At 37.4% G+C, this 27,161-nt stretch overlaps 4 protein-coding genes across 5 annotated transcripts; 1 reads left to right on the plus strand and 3 right to left on the minus strand.

The window, feature by feature from the left end:
• Nucleotides 1–902: 902 nt before the first annotated feature.
• LOC124215361 (lysosomal acid glucosylceramidase-like) lies at nt 903–8,215 on the plus strand. The gene is made up of 8 exons (XM_069134799.1): nt 903–1,067; nt 2,112–2,172; nt 2,592–2,916; nt 3,075–3,337; nt 3,474–3,905; nt 3,982–4,064; nt 4,863–5,146; nt 7,680–8,215. The coding sequence occupies exons 2-8, from the start codon at nt 2,127–2,129 to the stop codon at nt 7,873–7,875; spliced, it is 1,629 nt and encodes a 542-aa protein (XP_068990900.1). The 5' UTR covers nt 903–1,067; nt 2,112–2,126; the 3' UTR covers nt 7,876–8,215.
• LOC124215364 (lysosomal acid glucosylceramidase-like) lies at nt 7,975–12,627 on the minus strand. Its single transcript, XM_046618687.2, has 8 exons — nt 12,548–12,627; nt 12,101–12,209; nt 11,438–11,759; nt 11,100–11,365; nt 10,553–10,984; nt 10,380–10,456; nt 9,276–9,559; nt 7,975–9,024 (listed from the first exon to the last, which is right to left on the minus strand). Exons 4-8 carry the CDS (start codon nt 11,131–11,133, stop codon nt 8,925–8,927), a joined length of 927 nt encoding a protein of 308 aa, XP_046474643.1. The 5' UTR covers nt 11,134–11,365; nt 11,438–11,759; nt 12,101–12,209; nt 12,548–12,627; the 3' UTR covers nt 7,975–8,924.
• On the minus strand, nt 11,134–12,158 carry LOC124215684 (lysosomal acid glucosylceramidase-like). Its single transcript, XM_046619369.1, has 3 exons — nt 12,101–12,158; nt 11,438–11,759; nt 11,134–11,365 (listed from the first exon to the last, which is right to left on the minus strand). The coding sequence occupies exons 1-3, from the start codon at nt 12,156–12,158 to the stop codon at nt 11,134–11,136; spliced, it is 612 nt and encodes a 203-aa protein (XP_046475325.1).
• A 2,713-nt stretch (nt 12,628–15,340) lies between the features above and the next one.
• Nucleotides 15,341–26,262, minus strand: LOC124215363 (sorbitol dehydrogenase). Of its 2 annotated transcripts, XM_046618685.2 has the most exons (8): nt 25,999–26,261; nt 24,904–24,937; nt 22,661–22,821; nt 21,874–22,037; nt 19,783–19,967; nt 16,644–16,822; nt 16,440–16,561; nt 15,341–15,714 (listed from the first exon to the last, which is right to left on the minus strand). In XM_046618685.2, the coding sequence occupies exons 1-8, from the start codon at nt 26,050–26,052 to the stop codon at nt 15,555–15,557; spliced, it is 1,059 nt and encodes a 352-aa protein (XP_046474641.1). In that variant the 5' UTR covers nt 26,053–26,261; the 3' UTR covers nt 15,341–15,554. The 2 variants fall into 2 exon arrangements, with proteins under 2 accessions (XP_046474641.1, XP_046474642.1); XM_046618686.2 differs by lacking the exon at nt 24,904–24,937 and having other exon boundaries at nt 25,999–26,262.
• Between the last annotated feature and the right edge of the window lie 899 nt (nt 26,263–27,161).

Below are 27,161 nucleotides of genomic sequence, written 5' to 3' on the forward strand. Positions count from 1 at the left end.
TGCGAAAATTGTTATATTTTGACGAAAATGAGAAAAAAAAAAAAATATATTTGCAGGGCGTTGTAGGAATTGACGATGAATAGCCCTTTTGCAATACGAATTTGTCAATATTCGTGACCAAGCGGTTTTTTCGATGAAGAATTCGTTGGAGGAGATCAAGGAAGGAATAAATGCATGGTTAGCGTTCGATTACGGCGACGTTTCGGTGCTTGGAAATGTTATTTTATAACCGAAACGTCGCCCTAATCAAATGTCAATCAGGCATTTATTCCTTCCTTGACCTTCTCGGAAAAATTCTGCATCGTAATTTATTAATGAAATGCGGAAGATTTCTGTAATATTTTGGAAAGATCTTGATAAAGAAATTAAAGAAATAGTTTCCAGGCCATCTCAGACGCGATATTACGAAATTTTCTACATTTTCGCTAAATACTCTGTATTTCTTTACACTTCTTTGAATGTTTCGGATAATCTCAAAATCTTTTTAGAGTTTCGAAAAGAAATTTTGTATGATTGTTTTGCAGAATATTTCTGCAAGAATTTCATCCGGGTCATGTTGTAAATTTATGGAAAATACATTACCCTGAGTTTTTTAGAGTAGAAGGTTATAACTTGGGCCCATGTTTGAAGTATACGTGGTATGTTTGCCCTCAATAATTCCAATTTATTATTCATTCAACTTCTTCAACTTCTCGATGCGTATGAGAGGTGCCTAATTGAAAACCTATAGCTGAGTTTAATCAGAAAATAAAGCGCCAATATCGAGGCACAAATACAGTCGTGTAAATTGAATCACTCTAATTTCGCGACATTGAATTTGCGATTAATTAATTAACCGTAAAATAGGTTACAAGTACAGGTTTTATCATTTATACACGATCCACTTGGTCCAATATGTTCACGGACATCAGACAGCGTCTCCGAACTTTAAGGATGTCACATTTGAAAATTTATAAATAATTTGAGTGATATTACGAAGACTTCAATAGTTGTTTGGCTGTGAATGAAGAACGACTACGTGATCTTTAAAGACCCCTACAGGCGAGCGGTTTGAGTGAACACTTACCGGTAAGTAAATTTGTAATATTTTTAAAACTCGCCGAGCAACTGAGAAAGAATATAATTTTCAATACGATCTATTCCGATTTCTTTATCCGACAATTCGAATAAAAACGTGTTTGAAGAAGGTGGATCCGAATATCCCAACAACTGAAAAAGAATAGAAACGGAACGATTAGCAGAATTATGGATCCCGTTTCTTTGGTTTACCGATTTAAGCATGTTTTGTTCCAATGAGTAACTGTTCGTTTTAGTCCGTTTATTCGTTTATATTCGATTTTATCTGTTCTTTTCCATTCCGTCCTATCCGCGACAAACCCACCCAACCCAGCCTATTCGTTTCGATTATTCAATTGGAATAGGGGATTGCAATTTCCAATCCGATTCTGTTCATTCCACCCGAATCAGTTAGTTTCAAAGAATACGATTCATCCGAATCCGATTCGTATTTTTCTTTTTTATTCGAAACGAATTCATTCGGATGGAAACAACAGAATCGGATTTGAAACTGCAATCCTCTATTTTAAATGAATAATTGAAACGAATAGACTGTGTTAGGTGGGATTGTCGCGGATAGGACGGGATAGGAAAGAACAGATAAAATCGAATATAAAGGAATAAACAGATTAAAAGGAACAGTTTCTCATTGAAATGAAACATGCTCAATTCGGTAACCTAAACGAACAGGGTCCATAATTCTGCTGATCGTTCCGTTTCTATTCTTTTTCAGTTGCTGGGTCTACACCCAGAGAATTTTATGGGAAAAATTCATGTACCTCGTACAGTAATTGTGAGATATTCTGGCATTATTGCGATCTATCCTATATTTATAGTCAGTCAGGGGTAGTATAAGTATATAACAAACCAGTATACATTTCTCTCAGTGTATTCAGTGTTTCCTGTGACGTATGCAGATGAATATGATTCAAAAGGGAATATTATACATGCAAAGATAATATTTGGTGTTACTTATAAAACTTTGATTTTAGTACTGGGAGAAAAAAAAAAAAATAACATTTAAGTTATTTTCCTGCTGTTTGAACAAATTTGCGGCCTTCAAACGCGAGATGATGCAACGATGTTTCCTAGTGTTGATTTGGTGGATACAAGCAGGTGAATATACTTCCAAGAAAAAATCCTAATTAACATTAAATGAATAATTCAGGTTTTCGTCACGCATGAACTGGCAGTTTATTTTAAATGCATCGTTTAAATTTCTTTTATCAGTCATCATTTATTCATTATTACGACAAAAGATGATGGAAAAAAAAACAACAAAAAACGTATCGAATAAAAGTAGATATATCATCTTCAATCATTCGTGTTTCATTGTTCAATACAAGATTATAAACACTCCTGCCGTGGAAAGAAGAATCTCAGTATTTTGCCAATGGTCTTGATCGCGGTTATGAATTCATCGCAATTAAGTGATTATCCCAATAACCGATCGCTAAAGTAGACGATAATGCTCCATAAATCAGTCCATCAAGAAAGTGTTCAGGTACTCAAAATACGTCTTGTAATATTTCCAGCGCAGTCCTCTCCGTGTGCACATCGATACTATGGAAATGATTACACAGTGTGCGTGTGTAATTCTACATATTGCGACAGTATTCCAGAATATGATTTTTCGAGTGCCAGTTCGTACATCCGATTCACGTCTGATAAGGCCGGCCAAAGGTTCGAGAAGTCTGAGGGTTTTTTCAGTTATGAAACGACACCGGAATGTAGTACCCGTTTATTTATACATTCTACAAATCTCTATCAAACTATTCAGGGGTTCGGAGGCGCTTTTACAGACTCAGCAGTGATGAACATAAAATCACTGAGCAAAGATGCGCAGGAAAATTTACTCAGGTACATATATACCAACTCAATTCCCTCCAGTTTACATCTAACAAAACTCTTTCCCGTGCAATAGTCGTTGCAAAATCTGCTGTCAGACATCAACTGTGAATAACAAGTATTGTAAGATTAATAATAAAGAAAAAGAAAAAAAACGTCCATATTTTCAGCGCGTATTTCAGCATGAAAGGGAGCAGGTACAACCTGGGACGTGTTCCCATTGGTGGCACTGACTTCTCCTCCAGGGAATATACCTACAGCGATAACTCCGATGAAAAGACGTCGAAACTGAACTTTAGCCTGTCAGGGGAAGAATACGAGGGGAAAATTCCGTTGTTAAAAAAAGCTCTTGAACTGAATCCGGAACTCAGATTGATCGCAGCGCCATGGACAGCGCCACCGTGGATGAAGACGAATAATGATTACGTTAACGGTATGTGTCTTTCGATTTTTGAATCGCTTATAGTAGTGTGTCTGTAACGTTGAATCGGGCCACTGATGAAATATTGCAGATACACTAACGTAGCACGGGAATGTTTACTAGAAACTCATGGAATTTATATTTCCAGGATCGTTGAAGGAAGAGTACTACCAGATGTACACCGATTACCTCTTAACGTTCCTGGAAGAGTACCGAGACCAAGGATTGGGAATGTGGGCGATCTCGACAGGAAATGAGCCGATCACCGAGTACCTAAAATATGTCCGTATCAACTCTATGTCTTGGACGCCAGCCGCCATGGCGACGTGGGTTTCCCGTAACCTAGGCCCAACGTTAAGCAAGTCAAGACATAATCAGACTCTGATATTCGGTCTAGACGACAATAGAGGCCACTTGACCTCTTTCTTTGAGGAATTCCTGAGTTACGAATCTTGCACGAATTATATAACCGGGACCGCTATTCATTGGTATCAAGACGACACGACTTCCGCAAGTTTGCTTGATCAAACCCATTATAAGTTTCCCGAAAAACTCCTCATGCTGACCGAAGCCTCCATAAGTGAGTTATAACGTAACATTTTGTGTACGCATAACCATGTGTCTGACGCTTATAACGTACCGACTGTTCCCAACAGTACCTGATACTACAAAATCGAAGAAACCTGTCTCTTTGGGGTCTTGGGACCGAGGGGAACGATACATGCTGAATATAATTGAAGTACGTATTTAATATCAATACTGTCGACGCGACGGTGAGTTTGTGTTGAACAATGCGAATTCGAATCAGGGTCACATGATATCAATGACCAAACGCTATCATCGTTCGTACACCATGCACGGTATTAGCAGGTACGAGAGTTTCAACATTCATTCGACAATATGCAGCCGTCAACGAGAGCTCGTTCACTCAAGGAAATTATAAATTTGACAGTTGGAATTGAAATTGCGAATCAAAACGACTTAAGTAAATGAATGAAATAATCTTCGGGACAGCGAGGAATCAACCAAGATAACTGATATCATATGGAAACCGTTACGAATTACTTGAAATCAGGTGTTGGTGCTAAAAAATCTCACGACAATTGTTGAAAACAATGTAAAATGGAGTGGGTCTTGCGGTTAACATCAAAATATGGTTTCAGTTCGATAAGATTCTATCAATTTCCACCTCATCAGCCGCTATCGTTGATTTCCAGTTGACCATGTGATTTCCACTTATGTTCAGTGGTTTTTTTTTTACTTACTATGATTTTTTCCAATCCGTAAATCAATGAAAATCGCCTAGCGTGATGAAAAATCAGGGGTAGCATCGGAAATCAATGGAAACCGCTTGGTCTAATGGAAATCCATGGGAATCACATGATAAGGTAGAAATTAATAGAAAGCAATCAAAATCAATGTTCATAAATAGGAACCATTCATTTGATTTGCAATAAGTGAACTGCTCTTGGTCATTAATATAAGTATTTGGTAAATTAACAATCGCTTCCCTGTAACGCAATTCTCAATTGTGAAGAATCTGGAACACTGGGTCGCCGGTTGGCTGGACTGGAATTTCGTTCTAAACCAAGATGGCGGACCTTCCTGGGCTAGAAATTACGTAGACGCCTCAATTATCGTGAACCCAGTCGCAGATGAATTTTACAAACAGCCGATGTTCTACGCCATAGCCCATTTCAGCAGCTTTATCCCGCGAAATTCCGTAAGGATAGAAGTTTCTCAATACAATCAATCCACTGGTATCAAATCCGTGGCTTTCCTAACGCCGAACAACGAAATTGTTGTTGTGATCTCCAATACGTAAGTGAATGACCTCGTGTTATAGGAATAAAAAAAAAATATTTCCATACTTTTCCACCATAAATATCCCGTGCTCTGGTGAAAATAACTTGTACGCCTAACTACGAATTTGATTTTACGATCAAGGGAATTAGAGCGTCGAAAAAACCGAAAATGCACTTTTTTCATGAATAATTTAGGAACAAATGGATGCCAGTAAAAAAAATCCTTTCGCACAATGTTCGTTAATAGTGTCGAATAACAGAATACAAATTTTTTTAATCTCATAAAGTTAATATTATTAACTCAATGTGGAGTCAAAAGTTAGATGACGTTTTGTACACTTGCTTCGTTTTGCAGCGACAGCTTGAGTTCTGGTGGACCGATTTCAGTCAAGTTTCACTGAAATGCTCCTAGGACTTGTAGTTTTCGGGCCGTACTCGGAGAAAGAAAAGACGGATCAATAAAATTCAACCATTTTCATTGAAATATTAATTTTTCACTACGATTCGAAGCTTTGTTAATTGATAATGAAAAAATTAAATTTTTCTGGCAACTTCCGAGCAGGGTCCAAAAATGAAGCACGTAAAGAAGACGCTGTTCAAATTTCAAGACGATTGAAAGCTCCGTTTTCGATAAATCGTGCAAAAATGTTCGAAAAAATGAAGTGAGAGAAAAGCTCTCTGAAAATTTTGGATGCCTTTTCGTAACGATTGCCAGTGCTTATTACGATCAAAAGTTTCATGCACTGTAATACAAAGTTTCTAGTCGTAAATAGGCAACATTTCTTTTTGGACATTGGCATAAAAACCTGGTTTATGTTTATAATCCTGTAGACAGCCCTCGGCTTTTGCTTTCTGCCATGTACACCGACTATCAATTCCACTTGGGTAAAAGTAGTGCCGCAGGCTTTAATCCGTCAAACAGCTCTGGTAGAGAGTGGCACTAATTGATTTTTTTGATTTTTTCCACCCTGAAACTGTCGCTTCTCATTGCCATTCCATAATATATCATCAGTTCTTTGTTAACTTTTTTTGTGAATTTTTTTATGAACTTTAGAGTCCATCATCTTCTGACCGTGACCCACAAACTCTTTTTTTGTGTACTACGAAGTCTTCTCCATATGGCTGTTTTTGCCAAAATGGCTTTGAAGGTTTTTGAATCACCATCGCCAATGTAATATTTGTATTCAACTCCGTATTGCTCTCAAGATCTTTCGAACATTTCTAGCATCGAGTTCACTTCCATCTTACCGGAAGTTTCGTTACGTAGCACCTGACATTCGTCTTCATGGTTTGCCAGCCATTCTTCATATTCTTGAGTACCAGAACGAGGTTCCCATTATTTACAAGCAGCACAGTAGGGTGATTTTATAATAATGTCAACCACTTTTCCAGTGTCGTTTCCAATGAGCGATGCGATGCCATGTAGAGAACGAAATCTGTGTTTTTTCCAACTGCCATCACCGTATACTTTCAGACTTTTGTCGTCATTAGAGTGCAAAGTTTCCAAATTGATTGCTCCGTTCATAGATATTTTAGAAATATTACAAGCAACCTTACGCATTTCTTTTACAATTGTGTCGTAGGTGGTGCGTGCGAAAGTTGCTGGAAGATCCAAAAGTCCATAAAACATCATGAGTCCACCATAACTGATTCCCATTGTTCTCAATACAAGCACATATTTTAATAATGATGCGTAGAAAAGATGCCACTTTTGTAAAAAGAACAACGATTTTTCGACGCACTAGTCCGCTTCAGTTCAGAGAAATCCGGACACTTTCGAAGTTTTGGCATAAAATTTATTTTCAGTTTCATGAAATATACATTTTCGTAGAAAATCTACGTTTTTTATACATAATTGTAGAATCACTAAGTTTACACGATGGTTTTGCTTATATCAAGTGTTTAGATGGATCTAACTTGTAATACATCGTAGAATTCCAAGTTTAGAGAAATAACAAATGTTAGTTTTTTCCACAAGACTCACCTATTGTGACAAGATGAATTCAAATAATACGACAGATTCTCTAAATCCACCATATGTCATACTAAAAGGATAAGAAGATCAGCTTTCGAATGTAGACCGAAATTCTCCTAGGTAGTTAAATTGTCTGCAATAAGTGTTTTCCTTGTGAGAGAGATACGACATCTAGCGGTGGTTCAACACTAGTATTTCATACTTTCTCATAGATATTCATAATCTTATCGGTATGAATCGAATTCTAAAATTGCCGATCATCAAAATCTTTCGTAGACATTCGTACTCTTTTATGAAAATTTATTGAGTTCACGAAAAGTTGTACTTTTGAACGAAATTCTAAGAATACTATGAAATAAAAAGTTTTATATTGTTTGGGTCCAAAATTGTAATTATATTCATAGAAAATTGTTGATTTTGATAATTTTTCGTAGAAATTCGTAATTTTCCGTACAAAATACTACGATTTTTGACGATTTGCTACAATTTTCAACAAACTGCACTTTATTGTACTTTGGCGTAGACATTATTTTCACTAGAGCGTTTTCAAGTAATTGGATTTTTTTTTTTTTAGGTCGACTAAAGAACAGCAAGTGACTATTTATGATTTGCACAAAGGACATATTTCTGTCCGATTAGAAGCGAAATCATTTCATACTCTAATCTACAAACAATTACTTTGTTATCAAACCAATCGTGAATATACGCTGCATAGAGAATGCAAACAAAATGTACGAGGCCCTGAAAAAGAAGAAGGAAAAGAGAAGTAACAAAGTTTCGGGAACGCTACTGTTAAGGTCATACTTAGAAGTACGGTGCACATTTAATATTATCGATACTAAAATACGTATTTATTTTTTAACATCAAATATCGTGTTTTGGACTGTGAGAATGTTACGATGCTACTTATATTCATATATCAGGCAAATATGTTCTAAGAATATTCAAGTAACTGTCTCTAAAGGTAATTTATGCAAGATGTCGTAGAAACGAGACAACTGTCAAAATTTAATATAACTGGATGTTCATGTATTATATTAATATATGCTCGTTGCCGCCTTGTACGAAAATTTATACTTTTAAGAAATAAAAAGTGATTCATGCGTTTAATATACGTACCATAAGTCAGTTTTACGAAACTTATCCAATTCCCTTTCCTCCGCTTAAGATCCACTATTAAATTCAAACACGTGATCGATACCATCGTGAACTAAAAGTTTATTTTTTCTTTATTAGATTTCTTTTGTTACTATGCATCATGATTGTTATCCGCCACGAGATAGGATTTATTCTTATTCCAGTCAATTGTGAAACAAATTTTTTACCTGATCGATTATCGCCAAGTTAAACTTCATTCGCCGTTTCTGTAATGCTTCACTATTTTGGAAGATTTTGTGTATTTCTTTTTCCACGATCCAAGCTTTGGGTTCATATTTTGTTTGCCTTATCAATGTTTAGTTCATTTAGTTTCAATCCAAGTTTTTTATGTTTCAAACTATACTCCGTATCTCGATTTCAATTATCTCGTTAAAATTTGAGACACGCACTCAACAAAAACCGGACTGCTGCACGTTGAATGCATTTTGTTGAAATTCTTTCATGTCAAGTATTTTTAATCTATCGTTGTTCAATAAACGTTTAAACATCATATTATATACACTTTTCGATTTCTTGAGTTTTGTTAAGTTTCGCATCATGGTCATAAACAGTAAACTAAATTTTGCATAAATGATTATTTATGTCAGATTATCGGATACAAGTAGGTCAGTCAAATTTAACCCTCTGTAAACACAAATTTCATCAAAGTAACGTATAACAATCACTTGTAGAGAATCGTCTGAATTGATTTAAATGGTAATTGAAGAGTGAAGTTTCCCCTCTCTGGATCATAAACAGTCACCTGCTGTTCTTCAGTTGACCTGAAAGAAAAAACATTCAATTCGAAGATACGGCCTAACTTGACACATATGTAAATGTATTATTTACTAATAGGCAACACAAACCGATGCTATTTTTGTTACAGTTTTTTTTTTAATAATTTGTGGTTAATTGTACGAATTTGAACGTGATTGAAAAATGGAATGGAGAAAATTGTCGTGCCGCTTCTGTACAAACCACCATACCATAAATTTGAATCTTTATGAAGATTGTCATTATATCTTTCACTCACATATTATAGATCACAAGAACGGTCTCGTTTTCCGGTGTCTTGAAAGCGACGGACTTGACCGAAGTCTCGTCTTGACTCATTGAAAGTTCCACTCGTACAGATTCCCGTGGGATGAATTTGCTGAAATGGGCTATGGCGTAGAACATTGGCTGTTTGTAAAATTCGTCCTCATCCGCGTTCACGACAATTGAAGCATCCAGAGTATTGTTGTCCCAAGCAGGACCGCTATCTATGTCCAAAGCGAGATTCCAGTCCACCCAACCAGTCACCCAGTGTTCCAGATTCTTAGGGAGCATCAGATTCATTTTAATTTTTACAAACAGACAGCATCACGCTGCAGAAATTGCGGTGTGGAATATGAGAACGTGTAGTGTATCATCGGTATGTTACAAACACTGCCTGATTAGAAATTTTCATCAGGCTCAGACAAGGCCATGGTCAGGTACACATCAGAGCCTGACCAGAAATGTAACGTGCCGTTTTCGAATAACCTGATCAGGCTGAGTTCAGTTACTATGGTCAGACCCTGATTAGACGTTGATCAGAACTGGACCAGGGCCTCATCAGGCCTTTAACAGTCCAGGTTAAGGCACTATCTGATCAGACTGTAGGTGGATATCTACAAAAGTAATAAGTTGCAAAATGATATTTCGCGCGATTTCGTACGTAGATGGCCAGACTTGATTACAAGTCATTTGATATTTCCATCGTGAGAACGCCCAGGGCTTCCAGGACGCCTGGTAGCCACTCGCGGTACTTGCAGTGTTTAAGGTTTAGTCAAGATCAGATCAGGTACGCCGTAGTAGGGTTTCCCAGTGACGGATGCCTGGTGATAACCTGATCAGGGACCCAACAGGCACACCTCAGTAAGGGATCTCTGATGATAACCTGACGAGGGTCACGTCGGGTATACCTTAACGAGGCACGCCTGATTTCAGTCTCATCAGATCCTGCTGGTACATCAGGCTGGCCTGATCAAATTTCTACTCGGGAGGTATCAGAGTGAACTTTGATGTCATTATCCGAAATGACGACTTCGACTAGACTGATTTGCATAGTTTAACTTGTAAACCGTATTGAACAACACTCTCATAGGATACGTACTTCAATTATATCCAGTATGTACTGTTCAGCCCGATCCCAACATCCCAGAGAGACATATGTGTCAGCTGTTGCATTCCCTTAATAAGAAAGACCGTCAACCATGGACATGAGTGAACAGAAAGTGTTGCGGACATTTGCAGTGTGTGCATTAACTGTGGCCTGCTGTTACTTACATATCGCAGCCTCGGTCAGTAGAAGAAATTTATCGGAATAATTGGAATGGGTCTCGTCGAGTAAATTCGTGGAACTCATTTGATCGAAATACCAATGAACGGCGATTCCGGCTGTATAATTTTTTGCTAACTCGTTTTCAAACATTTCCTCAACGAACCACGATAAACGAGATCTCTGGTCGTCAAGGGTGAAGATAAGAGTTTCACTGTGATTTGATCTGCTGATTGTCGGACCGAGATTTTCGGCAACCCAATTTGCGATACCCTGTGGTGTCCACGCCATACAGTTGTAGATACTTTCCGGTAGGATCCCATTTACCGGCTCATTGCCTGTCGAGATTGCCCACATTTCCAGTCCATGTTCTTTGTACTCGTCCATGAATTTGATGATATAGTCAGCGTACACCTGGTAGTACTCTTCTAACAGGAATCCTACGAATGGAAGTTCTATCATATTCTAACGAAGCTTCTCAGATCCCATTAGAGGTTGCAATGCATTTTTCAAACGACCCTTGCTTGTGTCGTAAATGAGTACGTAAATCCTCACCGTCTTGGCACAGATAATAGTCATTAGTTTTCATCTAGGATGGAGCAGTCCATGATGCTGCAAAAAATCTGAGTCTCGGATTTAGTTCAAGAGCTTTTTGCATCAACGGAATTTTGTAGATCAGATCCTCGTCCGCCAGACTGAATTTTTCCAGTGACACATCACCATCGTAGTCATCGTAGGTGTAAATCCTGATAGAGTAGTCAGTCCCAGCAATGGGTACACGTACAAGATTATATTCACTACCTTCCTCGCCAAAATACGATCTAAAAATTCAGGAAACTTTAATAAAGATATAAGTACTATGCAAGTACTACACGCATATAAGCATATACTACCTCAGTACATTTTCCTGGGCACCTTCACTGAGTGATTTTATGTTGATGGCCGCCGAATCCGTCATGGCACCCCCAAATCCGTGAATTCGTTGGTAGGTGATGTCAGGTTCGAGTCGAAGAATGATATCCGCCGATGTGTTTTCGTCGTCGAAGACACCTTGCGTCATGCTCAGCGGTAAACCATCTTCACTTGAGGTGTACCGAATGTATGAACCGACATCCGGAACCTCGTACTCTGGAGTGCTGTCGCAGTAAGTTCCGTTGCACACGCAGACTGTTCCGCCATTTCCGTAATCTCGAGATATACATGGAGTAGCTTCCGCTTTTATGAACGTCAAGCTTTGTATTAGAAATTAGCAATTTTTCCGCCGTTTCATTCAGAGAATCTTAGCATGTCTCGGTCGGTTAATCGAGACTATTATCGGATTCAATGGACCAAAATTGCATCAGAAGCAGTTCGAAATAATCACGTGATGCCCTGACAATTCGCAACGTGAGAAGCAAGGTTACCAAATACAATTATTAAACTATTGTTAGTAATATTATATTAAATTGAAATAACTACGTCAGATACGATTTTTTCAATGGAAGAAAAAAAGAACGATAATTTAATCAGTGTTACGGTAAATGAAATGTGAAATTCATCGTTTGGAATTTATTTACCTGCATATATGCAACAGATCAACAAAAGGATATTTCGTCTTGTCAATTTCCACTCCATTGTCAGTGAGTTTCCTTTTCACTCTGGTGTGACTATCTTTTAATGGAAGTCCTAGAATAGAAATGAATAATATCATTCAAATCGCAATTCTTTTTGTAGTTCATTTTGGAAAGATGTCTTCGTCAACTGTTGGACATCAAGAAACGAAACGGCAGACATTGCTTAGATGGATCTTTTTGTGCTGTTTGTTCTGACAAGTTATCCTGTAAGTAAACTACGTCGTACGATGTATTGAATCTATGTCACAAATTCTACATTCTTCGATTTCGAATTTATCTCACCTATCAGAATTGCGATACAAAGTTCAACCAGGATTTGTTATAAGTTTTGGACATCCATTTCAGATATCCAACTACGCCGCAATATTGAGAAATACAAAATTCACTTACCGTCGATGTGCACCTGAAATTTTACGTCTGTGATTGTCGATGGTTCAATTTGCACTGTGAAAGCGAATTTTTGAGTGGTAAAATCCAGACTGATAAAATTGAATTTTTAAGTGGTAAAATCTAGACTGATAAGAGTGAATTTTTGAGAGGTAAAATCCATACTGATATCTCATTGAGACTACTTTAACCTTTTGTAATCAATTTCGATAATTATCGCCTTTTTATACTATCACGATCAGAACAAGTACTTCGCACGTAATTAAAAGGCTGCGCCCTTGGCTTTACATATATCAAACATCTATGGACTTACAATTAGATTAAATTTTTCAAATGCTGTAATCACAGGCTGGTCGATTCTAGAATCTTAGTTAAGAAAAGTTGATCATCAACCAGGAAATTGTGTAACTGATCAAACTTCAATCTCGTTTCTAAATTCTGAACTCGACGGACGATAAACATAATCTTTAGCACTGTGTACAGTAGGGTGTCCCTTATTTAGGGCATTAACGAATTTTTTCTGTCTCAGCCCCCAAATCAACTTCAAATAATTCAAAAATAATTGCCTAACTTTTTTCAAATTTTTACCTCAACTCCAACACGTGCCACCAAGTGGATTTTGCCATTTAAAATACACGTATTTCGGATACATTGTCAGCACATATTTTATTGTAACAGTTATAATTCTCAATAAAATCCGTAAATTCGAGGTTTTAGTGGGCATTAGTGCTCCTGTCTGAGGAAAAATTCACATCATCGTACCAGGCAATCTATACGAATCGCACTTGACCTCTAAATATAAACAAAAAAATAAGATTTCGAGGGTATGAATGAGGAACCAGTAGATGACTTTTGCTATGAACCAATTTTGGAAGTCTGAGAATAAAATCTGTATTTTACCCCCACCCCCTCCCCCAATTACTTGGTTAATTGATAACTTGCCGGTGCTGATAGTAGACAATTTATATCGACGAATTACTTCAAAGAGACTTATATTATGTAAATTATTTGATTATTATAATTTTGAAACGAGAGCATCATGATGTAACATTGTTCGATACATTTTTATGACTTGTTGCTAATTTTTCTCGGTAAGCGAATTCTCCGCGCAAGTGAATTATCCACCACTTTCCATCACTCTATCATAGAATCATAACTAGCGAAATTATTACAATTTAACAATAGTGAATTATTGACTTCGTGCAATATTTTTCCGCCATAAAAACTCTAGCTATATAACCATTTGCCTCGATTTCATAGGCTAGCAAAATCTGATAATGGATTTACAAAAATTAAAGAAACTATGGCTTTAAATTGTGTAAAAACTTTGACTATTCGTTTTAAAATGGTGGGGAAGGTGAGGTAAGTGATGAATGACAAACTCAGCCTGGATTATGTTGAAAAAAGCTTTTTCTTATAATTAAAAACTATATACGTACTGAGTTAGCGCAACGCCATGTCATTATTGAGATTGCATAATTTCTCTACACACCGAAATCAGCGGATAAGTTTTTATTTCGGTTCTTAAGATCTATCTTGAGCTTCTGGTCTCGTATATGAATCAACAGAATATCTTCGCAGAATGATTTGCAGAATGTAATTTGTATAGGATAAACAAAAAAAAAAAAAAAAACGTTGAACTCTTATAATTGCTAAGATATTCAAATCTTCCGGAGGTTACATTGAATTCTGCAATCTTCATTATCATTATTATGTTTCAGTTAATTAAAGTTCTCCGGGTATAATAAAACCAACGCCTCGATAGTTAAGTAACGAGCACTTTGCTTACGTGAACAAACAAGATTTCGATTTATTATTAGTCGTAATCGCAAAGTAATAACGCAATCAGCCAGGCCCCCAAAACAGAAGTCTCATAATACTGACCTGGATCAAAACTTGGACGCAATAACAGATAGTCGGTAGAAAAGCTCAATCCTGGCGAAAAAAGTTGAAAATATATTTCGAATCGCTGACAGAGACTTCGAAAATAGATTTTTAAATTCGATTTAAAGATTTGTACAGCGGTCCGAAAAGTTTAACTACAGTATTTTCTATGTTTCCCTGTAAGTATTTTGAAATACCGTGCGTCATTTTTTTTAAGCATACCTACAACTGTTGTAGTTTTGAACTATAAGCACTAGAGACAGTTCAAATTTTTAATAGTTTTATTTTACAATAAATTCTTCCATCGGGCGAGTTTATACAAAGTTTTATTGCCGCACTTTATTTTACTTTACTTATTTCCGACTCAACCGTAAAGTTAACTTTTCTAAACTCAAAAGAGGGACAAAAGTGGCATATTTTTTCTTAAAACGCATTTGCGGGAAACATGAGCCCAATTTAAAAGTCCCAATTTTCAAATAAATATTCCGGCCAGAGTTGAGTCGAAAATAAAGTCTTACATGTAACGCAGGAATAAAAGTCGACTTTATTCCCTTGTTACATAATGTACTATTTATTTTTGCAGTATAGAAAGATGGTGAAGATATATACAAGGTTGATTAATTTCCAAAGGTTTTACTCACTTGTACAGTCACGCAAATATGTTATTTAGGAAAATTAAGTGTTTTTCAACAACTGGAATAAATTTATCCATTCTGTACCATAGTATTTTTATCTTATTGTTCTCGTTTTATTTCATTATTATTATTATTATTATTATTATTTTTTTCTTCTTTTTTTGTTTATCACTTTTTTAGATCGAACTCGTTGAACTTGATTGTTACAAGACATTGAATGCGGTTGTTTTTTACCTTCATTGACAAAACTCTCTCTCTTTTTCTCTCTTTCTACACATAATTGATACCCGTTACGCGTTACAATATATCACAGGATTATTGATTTTTCAACATCAAGTACACTGCGACGGAATGAGTTTTTTAAAAATTATATTTCCTCTTTTATTTTTTTATCTGCTTATTTGGTAATTTAACATATGCCCGAAGCAAAAATAAATTATTCTAAAAAATTTGACAGCAACCATAGCAACACCTATGAAATAAATTATATCTCAAGAACGTTTGCAGTGAATCATCACTTTTATAGCACCGCCACGGCCCGTTTTTGCTGTCTCGAATGCTTCGTGCGTTTGCTCGATGTCGTAGTTGTGCGTTATCAACGGTTTCACGTTAACTTTTCCACTTGCAACGAGATCCAATGCGGTTGGATAACTAAAACACAGATACAACATTGTCGTTAGCATCAATGTGCATAATACGAACGACATTCGCGTTGGATTAGATTTTTTTTGATTGCAACTTTTTTAATGATCGTTATAGGAGTACGTATGCTCGGATGATCGAGGAATCGAATTTCTGCAGATTTCTGGATATACGAATAACATATATGAACGGGAAAAAAACCAAACGAATACTCGAAATGACTTGTCAGGTGTATGAAAAAGCTGAATTGTGTTATAAATTTTGCGAGCAATGCAGTAAAGCTTATCCAAAGCTCAATAGGTGAGGGTGACTTCAATGGCAAAATATATCCGACTTGATCTATTCTTTATGGAAATGCACCGAGAAAAATTTATAGTTGGGATCGATAGACGAACAACATAATTCTGGGTACAAAATGAAAATGTGTTTTGCAGATGAAACCAGAAAATCTATTACGTGTTATTATTCTTTACAGTTGAGGTAATTCGTACTTTAGTTTCCCTTGTAACTATCACGATCATTCAACGTTGATGCCAAAAGTAGAATATGGCATTAAAAATTATGATCACACCGAACCATTAACTCGTAACACATTTGTTAAAACCTTTTTTCTTGTAGTCAAAGAATATTTAGATCGTTATCGCAACGACGCCATGCATTTCACAAGAACCATTAAGTGAAAAAATTAAAATTTTCCTAGGCGTGATTAGTGGATAAGCACGATTCCAACTCACCAATTAACGTAACGGAAGACTCCTTTGATGTCGATTTCTCGGGCCAACGCTTGGACGAGAGGAAGTTTTACTTCAGGTGGGCCCATTCCGACGAGCACAGCTACGCCACCCGACTTAGTAGCCTAAAATTAACACCAGCAGTGATTGAGACTGTAAATTGATTCTGGAAACTGATGACTCGTATAATGAACCGTCAAAACTGACCAGCAACGCCAAGCGAGTCGAGGATTCGGCACCTGAGGCATCCACCGTCTTGTCTGGTTCGCAGCCAAACAGATCGTGAACTTTCTTGACCAGGGCTGCTTCGTCATCGGATCTTTGGACCAAAAGCGTCGCATCGGCGCCGAAATCCTTAGCCACGTCAAGTCGGGTCTGTACGAGGTCTGAAAATTCATTTCAATTGGCTGTTTCACGAATGTTTTATTTCTTATCTAAAGAACGAAACGGTGAAATTTAGCAGACCGAACGTCCGACTGCGCACGCGCAAGTTTTCTTGGATATTCGTGAAAGCTGACCAGTCCAAGCTTATGTAGCAGTTATACCCTTACCGACCGAGCAGACTCAACCTTTTTCCTCCTGTATTAAATAAAAATCAACAAAACGGGCTCAAATTTCAACGGTGAATCGCTCTGTCGTAGTTGAATTCAGAAAAATGACTCATATTTTGGAAAACATAAAAAAAAAATGAGTGGATTTTTGACACGTGTTATTATTATTGTAATTTTTAGTTTTCGTTTAGCGATTTCAATATTGTATGAAAACAGTCCGGCGAAAGCTTATTTTACTTCTGGTTCTTTCCGGAATCGCGGAAATTATCTCCACAATGCACTTTTGGCCTCCGAAATACGGGAAATGTGGAAATACTAACACGTGTCAAAATCCGCAAATTTTTTTGACGACTTTCAGGATATGAGTAACTGTCCCGAACTCTGCTTCGAAATTTGAACTCTTTCCGTTCGTTTCTTTATTTAATTTAGAAAGAGGAAGGGTCAGTTTGTTCGGTCGGTAAGAGTAGGACTGCTATATGACTTTAAGCTTTAGCTGTATAAAACGCAGCTAATGGAGGTTATGTAGGCGATGAGAATTTTTAAGAGTAAAGCAAATCTCAAACGCTTGATGTCACGATTCAGAAAGGCTTGGAAAACTTTGAATTTTAACTGTCAACTGACCGATGGCCATCAGCTACCGTGAAAACATAATTTTGATTTGCCACTTAACGCGAGAGGTTTTGAAATGTATCTCATTTGCCGTTCCCATTAAATTGGCTGCTCTGATTTGCAAACGAAAATATTGTCGCGGTACGATTTCGACGACTAATCGAGTTAGATTCGATTGCGCATGCGAAGTTTGTTGCTCGGTATGCTAAGTTTCACCGTTTCCTTTTGATGTGAAATAAAATTGATAAACATTTATTTGAATACAATACAAAGCGTGAATATTCTGTTAACCATGCTGCAGAATCTGGCATATTGTTACAATATTAATTAAAATAGCCTGCGTACTGTTCAACGGCACTCACGATTCGGTATAACCACGAAGCAAATGAGCGTCTGCACTGATAAGAATCACCCTTATTTTGTACCAAGACGAGTAATTAATTTTTATGAGTTACTATCAGTAATAATTTATTCGGTAGATTCCTGGTAAGACGACAATATAATATGCTTGGTGTTTATTGCCCGTAATAAAGATACTTATTGCACGAGATAAAACTGCTTGGTAACATAACCGATGAACGAACATTTCAATAACAAATACCATTAGTTTAAATCTGTAATAAGACTTAAAAAAAATTCACGTTTAAAATTAAATTAAATCACGAAATGCAAAAAATGTTGGGAAACCCTTCTCCACTAACCATTAACCATTAACCATTAATCGTAATTATCTATAGGTAATTTTCAAGTTTTCGCAGCCTTTTAAGAAAAATAAAACTGCCAGTATAATTCCGACCTGTGCTCTGTCACGGGGAAGTAAAAGTTGGAAAACGGTCGGTGCGTACAAGTCCCAATCATTTATCACTCCGAAGATAGCAGATGTGGTTCGTTGGTTGACATGCACGTGGTTCATCTGAACATTCCTAGTGAATACTACGAGTACATATCGGAGTATTATCACGAGATACTGTGAGTGAAAATATGCATGGAATCCTCCCACAAGCGTTCAGATATAATAAAAAAGAATAACGTTGTACGCACCGACCGTGGCGATGATGTGGAATCTACGTAGAACGAAAGGTTTCCACTAATGTATCGGAAACGATTGACCTTGGAATGGTTTTTTTCTTTTTTCTAACGGATATCACCAATGACAAATTCGTAATATTTGTCAAAATAATTCACACTTCGAGAGATATCATTTAAACCGTCCGATGGTCAGATAAGCAGAATTGCAGAATTCGTCAAAGAAGAAAGTATATGTATATTTTTGATTTTGATTATTCAGCCACTTGGAAAATACAGCTTTATAAATATTTGACTAATTATTTTCAACGTTCACGAAGATCTAAGTAATGAAGAAGATTCCTAGAGTTACGCTATTTTATATCTGCCTCTCGATACAACGATGTAAGAATACTTTTATTCTTATACTTCCAAAGAAAATTAGCAACGACATTTCGAACAACTATAAATCATTTGTATTAGCTATTAACTGGACTTGAGTTGTAACTCCTTTTTTTTTGATCTGATGAAATCTGAGTATCAGATTATATCATTCTATAACGACTTATCGAATTGGAGAACGACAACCTTTTTACCTCTCCAAGTTTTAATTTATTCACCCAAAAAAAAAAAAAAACATTTGCACGTTTCCGTCTCCAGACAGTTATTATCGACCATTTGGAATTATTTTACTACACGTGTAAAGTAGCTCTATAAATTTTACCTAAAAATCCATTCACGCGCAGACAAGTTGCGCTCCAAATAATGAAATAGTGATGCAATAGACGCTATAAACTCTCTATAGTTAAAGATGAAAATTCAGATTTCTGGAAAACGGATTCAAATAATCAGCGAAAAATCGTTCCTGGATACATTCTGGCTTATAACCCGTTTGATCCAACCGCATTCCTGCCGCCATAAACACACGGAGACTTTGACCTGCCGCACGGTAAGACTTTCCATTTTGTAAAACTACTCGAAGCACTCTCTGTACATTATTACGCGATTACATGACGTGGAAGCAGCCTTGATTTCGCGATATTCAAGGCCAGTCACCCGAAATTGTCCCTGTACGAAGTTCTAGGCCAGGAATAAAGCGTGTTCCGATTTCAGGACGTGAGTAATTGCTGTTCGTTAATGTCTACATCGCATCTAGGCTTCCAAATGGAATTCGACCGTACCTGTAATCACGGTTTTTGTAGCTCCGAGGGATTTCGCGACCAGGAGAGTGACCAAGCCGATGGGTCCGGCACCTAGAATCAGCACTTTGGATCCCAGGGTGATTCCGGCCCGCTGACAAGCATGGACACCAACGGACAGAGGCTCCAGAAGTGCGCCTTCTTCGAGGGAAACATGATCCGGCAACCTGCGTTGAACAATCGTGCTTTATTAGCTATTCGAACGTCGTTCGTGACACGGTAGGTGAAATGAAGGACGATTCTTCCTTAGGATCACAATTCAAGTTACAAACAAGTCATGATTGGTATTCCGATATAACTACCGAACCCATATAAATATCAACGTACAAAAGTCACCAATAATCAATAAAACATCAACCTTATAAAAGGCCGAGATTCGTAGCGAGATTCGTTACTTTGCCGAGTTGACAGTTTCAAAGAACATGATTACTCGTTCGGAAATTGCCACACGGAATTGCACAAAATCCGGGCGTGACTCGGCGATTTCGGCGATTTTCCACACGGTCTAATCCGTCATGCACGTCGTCATGTTTTCTGGCATAACTTTGTTGATTCGAAATCTGGGTCACGTAGCTCAGCATGGTTTAAATATTGTGTAACGAGATTATTGGCATCGATCCGTAATGGGATATTAAGCCGCTTTAAAATAGTATGTTTAGTGGTACTTTTCACAAAGCAGTTCAATTATACTGGAAGTACCGTCGAGTATAGTGATCAAGATCTTTTGTCAGATCGATACTTTTTATAGCCTCTAACGTAAAATGCCGTGTATCTTAGATTTGATCAAACGATTTTCGAAATTACGTGGTAAAATTCAATGTATAAGTGTCGAAAATCACCATGAAAAAAATCTCAAACATCACTGTAAAAGTGATGACAGTAATAATAATTTTTTATGATTGTGAAATCTACTTTAAATTGCATCTGTTTTGATCCCGTAATTAGATGTACACATCTTTTGTTTGAAAATAAATGTGAATATAGGCAGAATAACGATATTCGCCTGTTAGATTATCGCAGAATTTCGTCTAATTTGTAACTTGGTTTTGCGATTTAACTATTTTTCCTAGATATTGGTTTGATTGAAACAGTCCTCAGTGGGTGCGTTCCTTCTGGCCAACTCTAAATATTGATCCTGAACTTTTACCATTCCGAAACTTGCCAGTTGGCAATTTAACTCAACTAAAAACTGCCTAGGGTAGAGTCAGACGTAGTTAGGTTATGTTCCAAGTTTGCCACCAAGTCGTTCACTTTCGCTGCAATTTCTTTTCCAACACTAACACCGATTTTTCGTTTAAATATCTGCGTTTCTCCTTCGTTCATGGCTGAATCGAGAATCAGCTGATTGTACTCGACTCAACTAAACTAAACCTAACTCAACTCAACTCAGCTCAACTCAACTCAACTCAACTCAACTCAACTCTAGGCTTAGGTTTTGGAACATACCCAGCGCCTGCAGAGCGCACAGAGTCATTCCAACCTTAAAGTGTGGTTCCATTCGACTCGAACGGCGGCCATGTTTGTTGCGTCAATGTGGTGCATCTGTGTTTTAGTTGTTCATAGGCTATTCTGCCAATATTTTATTCCAATATCAGACTCATTTTTGATTTACCCCGACTGTTTCTGCACCCGCCACAATTGTATCCAAGGTACCATTTCCACCCAAAAAATGCTCAAAATATTTCTTAGTTATCGAGAATTTAGGGGGCGAAAGTCACTCACGGTAGCGTACATTCCTGTGTCGTGTATGCGAATACCCCTCCAATACCCTTGAGATAATACCATCCATACTATAATCGTCTTAAAGTCAATTAGTGCGAAGAGGTCGATGAACTGGGACTGCTAAGATGAGTTTGACGTCACGTAGTAGGTCACCAACTGCCATTATATTATTCGAGGTCTCGGCCACGGTCGACCGATAGCTCTGGGCTAGTATCAGAAATATACCGGAGTTCGGGCTCAATTACTTCCACAAGGTTCGGTAACGCGATCGGTTTGGAATTCCGTCCTTATTTTGGCAACCCTGACAACGAAATTGGCGGGAAAAATTTGAATACTCGATACGTTACTCACTTGAAACAATAGTCGGCGGCGTGGGTGTAGAATCGTCTAAGATTTCCGTGAACGGGTGGCGTTGCGCAGAATATAACTTCGGGGCAAAGGTTGTATCGTCCGCTTCTGCAGAACTCGCACACACGGCAAGGTACGCCCGGCTCGATGGCGACACGGTCGCCAACCTTGAACCCCGTTCACCGATTTAGTTTCGCTATTTATCACTTTCCTTATACTTTACCACAAGCATGACATTTTCTACAAACGTAAGCAGCTGAGAGGCAAATTAGTCGAACTTTAACTGGTGGAAAAAATTTTCTGTTTGCATGATTAATTCTAATTATAATTCAACACATCTTAAGTAAGTTTAAATTGTCGGAAATTTGGTATCCAGAATAATTTTCACCGTTTAGTGGTTATTTAATTCGAGGTCATGAACGATGACACCTGTTGAATAAAAAAAATTTTTCCCACATCGAATCGAGCTGCTCCAATTTTTGTACCGAATTCAGTAAAATTCGTCAGTTTCAACGATTCGAAAAAAATATTTTCCAAACTGCGAAATTAAGCTGTTTTAATTATTGTATCGACTCGAGTGAAATTCGTCGGTTTCGACAGTGGAAAGTTTGAAATCATCGTAAATCTTGCAGATATTCGGTATAATTTTTATCGATTTATTTTTTTTTAATTCAAGTTTAGGTATAAGTCGATGATATCGATTGAATTGAAAGAATATTTTCCCTTGCGTGGAATCAAGCTGCAGTTTCGTACGAAGAAAAACTCTGTATGCACCAGCAAAATTGAGTACCTTGAGGTTTTTCACATTCTTCCCAAGCTTGCTGACAATTCCAGCTGCTTCATGGCCGATGATCATCGGCGAATTAACTACGAAGTCGCCTATTCTACCGTTCACTAGGTAATGAACATCGGAGCCACAAATCCCAACGCAAGACATCTCCAGCAGTACCTCTGTGAAAATTAGCACTTAGTAGCGAAAATTGTCGAGTTAACCGAAAACCCGATGTTCGTCACTAAGGAGACCAGATTTATTCAACACAAATAAAACTGTACACACAGTGAAAAGATACTTGTTGATTCGACTCGTGTTCGTTTGACTGAACGAAATTTAACTAACAACGAAACAAGGCTAAAAGCGATCATTTTTATTTCCGAATCGAAACTAACATGAGTGGATAAGTTGACGCGAAATAATTTTTCCAAAAAGTATAACAACTCGGTAAGTTGAGTTCGAATACTCAAAAATGAGAGAGAGAGATAGAGAATACTAAAAAAATCATTTCTCTGTGTGTATATGATACAGGATTCCTTGGACAGTATAAAATTATGACATGATCGTTGTCTCGTGCGTATAATGAAGACGAGTATTATGGAGTCGTAAAGATACAATTAATATCAATGTGTGAGATTTGCGATTATGACCGATGGTCGTGTAGTACAAGCGTGTCGAGTAAAACGTGCGGTCAAAGTGAAAATAGTTTTGTTATAGATATTGCATTAGGCAATATCGGAATGTCTATAACGGTCAATGGCTAAAAATATAACACGGGTACGTTTCGCGTCGATTGCCATCGATTGGCTTTATAGAGATAAATCTTCGTACACTGATGGAATCAACGCCAGCCTATACAATTATGAAACCGATCTTTGAGCTGTGTTATACCTCAGCCGCGTGCATAACTAACTGGACATAGCTGCGTTTCAAGGATCCCTCCTGTATCTGACATTCAATTTTTTAGATCCGATAACCGAAAAAAAAAATAACAGGAGTTACCGCGCGCTTAAACGAAAAGAAATACCCGTTCGTATTTCGGTTGCCGTCGATTTTACGAAAAAAAAAATTCTTGCCGTTCGGAAAGCAAAAATAAAAAAAATGGAGACGAGGAAACGACAAAGGAACTTCCAGACACTTATTAAGAAATTCGTATTATTTATATAGCATGGGAGACGCTCTTGTCTTATTTGGCAAATAAAATTATATAATAATATGGATATATCCTTCAACTAATACGGTCTTGCCGTATCTAGAATCAAGATAAATCTGTCATTCGTTTGTCACTTTTTCTGCAAATAGAATTACACGTTAATACGGACATTTTGTTCGAACTGTATCTTGCCGTGTCTGGAATCAAGATAATCCCGTCATTCATTTATTACTTTTTCTTCAATCACAAGCTACGTGAAAAAAGTTTTCCTTGTTTCGCCAAACGTCGATAAAACAAATTACTTTGCCCGTTAAATATGCATATTTGTATATATTAAATGTAAAACAATCGTTATTAGGTGATCAAGAGTTAACCTTACATCAAATTAATATTTAATTAATTCTTTTTTTTATAACGATACAAGCTGTAAAAATGTTTCGCGGCACTCAAGCCTACGGAAACCGTTTTACGATTAACGTGTTGGCGAAATTATTATTTTAATCAATGAAAGTGCGGCCGTCGCGTAACGGACCACGTGGCTTACAGCAAGAACTTACAGTTGGCAGTTATCAGCGTTGGCCGTGGCATACAAATTGCTATATCGTACGTATACGTGACGTAAAACGACTGAGTACACACAAATTCTATCTTTGCGAAATTTGGTAAATTTTTCGAGTCACAGGCATTAGCCTTGCGGTGCGTAGGTGTTGTAAAACACGCGTATCCGCATTCGCTTATTGATCTTTCTGTTACACGAGTGTTGCGGCAAGCTGACGAAAAACGTGTACAAGTTACGTTGGAGGAAGGAATTATAAACCGACCTTGAAGCGTAAAAAAGCGACGCGTGCTTCCAAATCATTACAATATTCAATAATTGCCTGCAATACTTGTTTAGACGAGTCTCTGCAGAAAATTTGCTAAAAACTTGACGAGTATAGTGTTTTTTTTTTTTTTTTTATTTTTCTTATATAATTTTTTTTATTTCCTTATCTCGTACGTTTGCTGAGCGTAAAGTCTTGTAAGTCGGATTGTAATGGTACCTAATCAATAAGCTGTACGTCACACGTGAGTAGCAGACGAATCACAAGTCCGTAAATAAAAGGCTTACCATCATCTTTCGGCTCTGGAATGTCAGTTTGTTCCTGAAACGTGAAGTAAAGAAAAAATGCCTCTATATTTAAATCTCGGAAGGAGCTTACTATTTAAGTAAAACGAAGAGAAAAAAAAAAAAAAAAAAACAACAAACGAAACAAAACCAAAAGAAAACGATAATCAGGAAAAGAAAACGCTTCCGTACGCAGTCGATATTTGAAAAATATGGAATTCTTTCTCTTTCTTTGTGTATTATTTTTTTTTTTTTTAATTTTAATTTCTTTTTTTTTTCTTTTACGTTTCCCTCTTTTGTTTCGTTTTTATTCGGGGATCATACGATGTGCAAAATTTGCGCAATTCGCCAATCCGCAAATAATGCAATCCCAACAGCTGAGAATACACGTGTCTATTCGCGGACGTCACTGCCACCTCACTACATACACGTACAATTCAGCTCTCAGAGCGGCACACGCTAAGAAATCGATACCGTATTCAGCTTCCTACACAGGAATATAGTATATACTATACGCAATATTTAGGTCAGCATTGAATTTTAATTTGACCGTATCGGGGTTACGAGTGTATAAATATTATATACGTATGTAAGGTGTCGCGGCGCAGCTTCGAAAATTCTAAACTCGACAGAGACGCGTCGAACGGTAAATAAATAATGATGAAAAGCCGATGTAAATTAGCGTAAACGCGGAACTAAAATCGCGTGTAAAAATCCCACCTGTTACGGTGATTATCGATCAATCGTTAACTTGCTTCGCGAGATTGTACGATCATTCTATAAAAGCGAAAAATTTATCTAATCTAAATTGTTCAACCGCAGTTATCTCGAAATCGATTCAAAAACTGTATTCCTGAGATCATTTATCACCATTAATAGCCACAGTTCTATATCGATAAAGTCATTTTCTTCGTTCCTCCGACATATCGAACGTCAAAAATTTATCTCGTTGCAAATCAGGCGAATATGCGAAATAATTGCGGACAATGTTGGCGAGGAACGTGAGTATGAAAAAAAAATGAATTAAAAAAAAAAACGAAATTAAAATTTTCCAACACGTTTCCCCCAAGTGTCTGAAAAATTGTGAACACTACTCACCAGTCGGAGGTCGTTTATTTTGTAAAGCACCGCGGTGAGATTATCCTTGCCCATATTGCTCGGCGTTTCTTGAGATTTGAATGCTGGTGCAGCAACGGCGGATATCCTCTTCGAGTGCAGTTTTTACTCTGAAACCCGTCTTATACGAGGCAAGTGGCCGTAGTACACGTGATGTTATCACGGTTTCCACCACCCGACAGCAGCAGCTCTCGACTTTCGTCGACTCGACACAAACCGACGTCGAATCGCGCGCACGTTGCGACCAACGCGGATCATCTTTGAGGTTCCTTTGTTTCTTTTTTTTCTTTTTTTGTCCCTCTTCCCTTTCACCCCCGCTGCTCTCGCCCCCGCCCCCTCCCCGCCAATCGCTACGCGCCCGTTCCTTTTATATTCACGCCGCACGGCGATACTTTGTACAACCGTTTTAGTGATTATACCTGCTGCTTTTTGTTACTGGATGCTCCTGCACGGTAGGCAACCATACGTGGTTATACGCATGCGCAGTACGCTGCGGATCGGATCTCAACGCAGAGATGAAGCAGGCTTAATCCGTCCGGATGGACGGAGGATGCAGTGAGAAGTGGTTCAACTGTTTATAAAGTAACTAGAAAATCCTAGGGTAGAATATTTTTGGAATTGCAAAAACCGATCTGGTACAAGTGACTGATTGTATCTGTGAATACTATATTTTAGACCTAAACGTCGAATTATCGATGAATCAACGTCAAATTATTGCAATAGTTGTAGGAAAATACAGTAGGAGTGACAATGATGAAAAAGAATAGTAAGAACTGGTAGGAATTTCTGGGCACAATTACAAAATTCATTTTCAATTTGAACTTGGAACTAGACTGAGAAAAATTTCATTTGTTATGGTAACTAGAAAAATTGAGTAAAACAGGTATCGTTAAAAAAAAATTTTCGAATATTGTTGGAATTACGAAAAACTAAAAATTTCTCTTAGTGTATATTTTTCGGTTGTGACATAAAATGACAATATTTAAGGTGCGTAGAATAATCGCAATTGCAGAAAATTCTTTTGGATGCAAGATCTTGTAGCTAACGCGGTTTCGACCTTTACGAAGATCAATAAGAAAGAATTGAATTGATGTTTTACGTTACATCAGTACCGATTTCCAATTTTTCGCAGCATTCCAACGTCG

This window comes from Neodiprion pinetum, chromosome 3, assembly GCF_021155775.2.
Source record: "Neodiprion pinetum isolate iyNeoPine1 chromosome 3, iyNeoPine1.2, whole genome shotgun sequence".
Lineage (NCBI taxonomy): Eukaryota > Metazoa > Arthropoda > Insecta > Hymenoptera > Diprionidae > Neodiprion > Neodiprion pinetum.

Bases quoted from the DNA above. Each gene is read 5' to 3' on its own strand.
- LOC124215361 (XM_069134799.1), top strand. From the start codon at position 2,127: ATGATGCAACGATGTTTCCTAGTGTTGATTTGGTGGATACAAGCAG. The intron at 2,917-3,074 runs GTACATATATAC...CCATATTTTCAG, and splicing joins GCGCAGGAAAATTTACTCAG to CGCGTATTTCAGCATGAAAG. The intron at 4,065-4,862 runs GTACGTATTTAA...TCAATTGTGAAG, and splicing joins ACATGCTGAATATAATTGAA to AATCTGGAACACTGGGTCGC.
- LOC124215364 (XM_046618687.2), bottom strand. From the start codon at position 11,133: ATGAAAACTAATGACTATTATCTGTGCCAAGACG. The intron at 10,457-10,552 runs GTAAGTAACAGC...TTTCTTATTAAG, and splicing joins ACTGACCGAGGCTGCGATAT to GGAATGCAACAGCTGACACA. The intron at 9,025-9,275 runs GTGAGTGAAAGA...TTTTTCTTTCAG, and splicing joins GTTCTTGTGATCTATAATAT to GTCAACTGAAGAACAGCAGG.
- LOC124215684 (XM_046619369.1), bottom strand. From the start codon at position 12,158: ATGGAGTGGAAATTGACAAGACGAAATATCCTTTTGTTGATCTGTTGC. The intron at 11,760-12,100 runs GTAAATAAATTC...CGTTCATAAAAG, and splicing joins GATCTGTTGCATATATGCAG to CGGAAGCTACTCCATGTATA. The intron at 11,366-11,437 runs GTAGTATATGCT...CTGAATTTTTAG, and splicing joins GCCCAGGAAAATGTACTGAG to ATCGTATTTTGGCGAGGAAG.
- LOC124215363 (XM_046618685.2), bottom strand. From the start codon at position 26,052: ATGGGCAAGGATAATCTCACCGCGGTGCTTTACAAAATAAACGACCTC. The intron at 16,823-19,782 runs GTACGGTCGAAT...ATGAATTTTCAG, and splicing joins TACAAAAACCGTGATTACAG to ACCTCGTACAGACCCGACTT. The intron at 16,562-16,643 runs GTCAGTTTTGAC...TGTTAATTTTAG, and splicing joins CGACTCGCTTGGCGTTGCTG to GCTACTAAGTCGGGTGGCGT.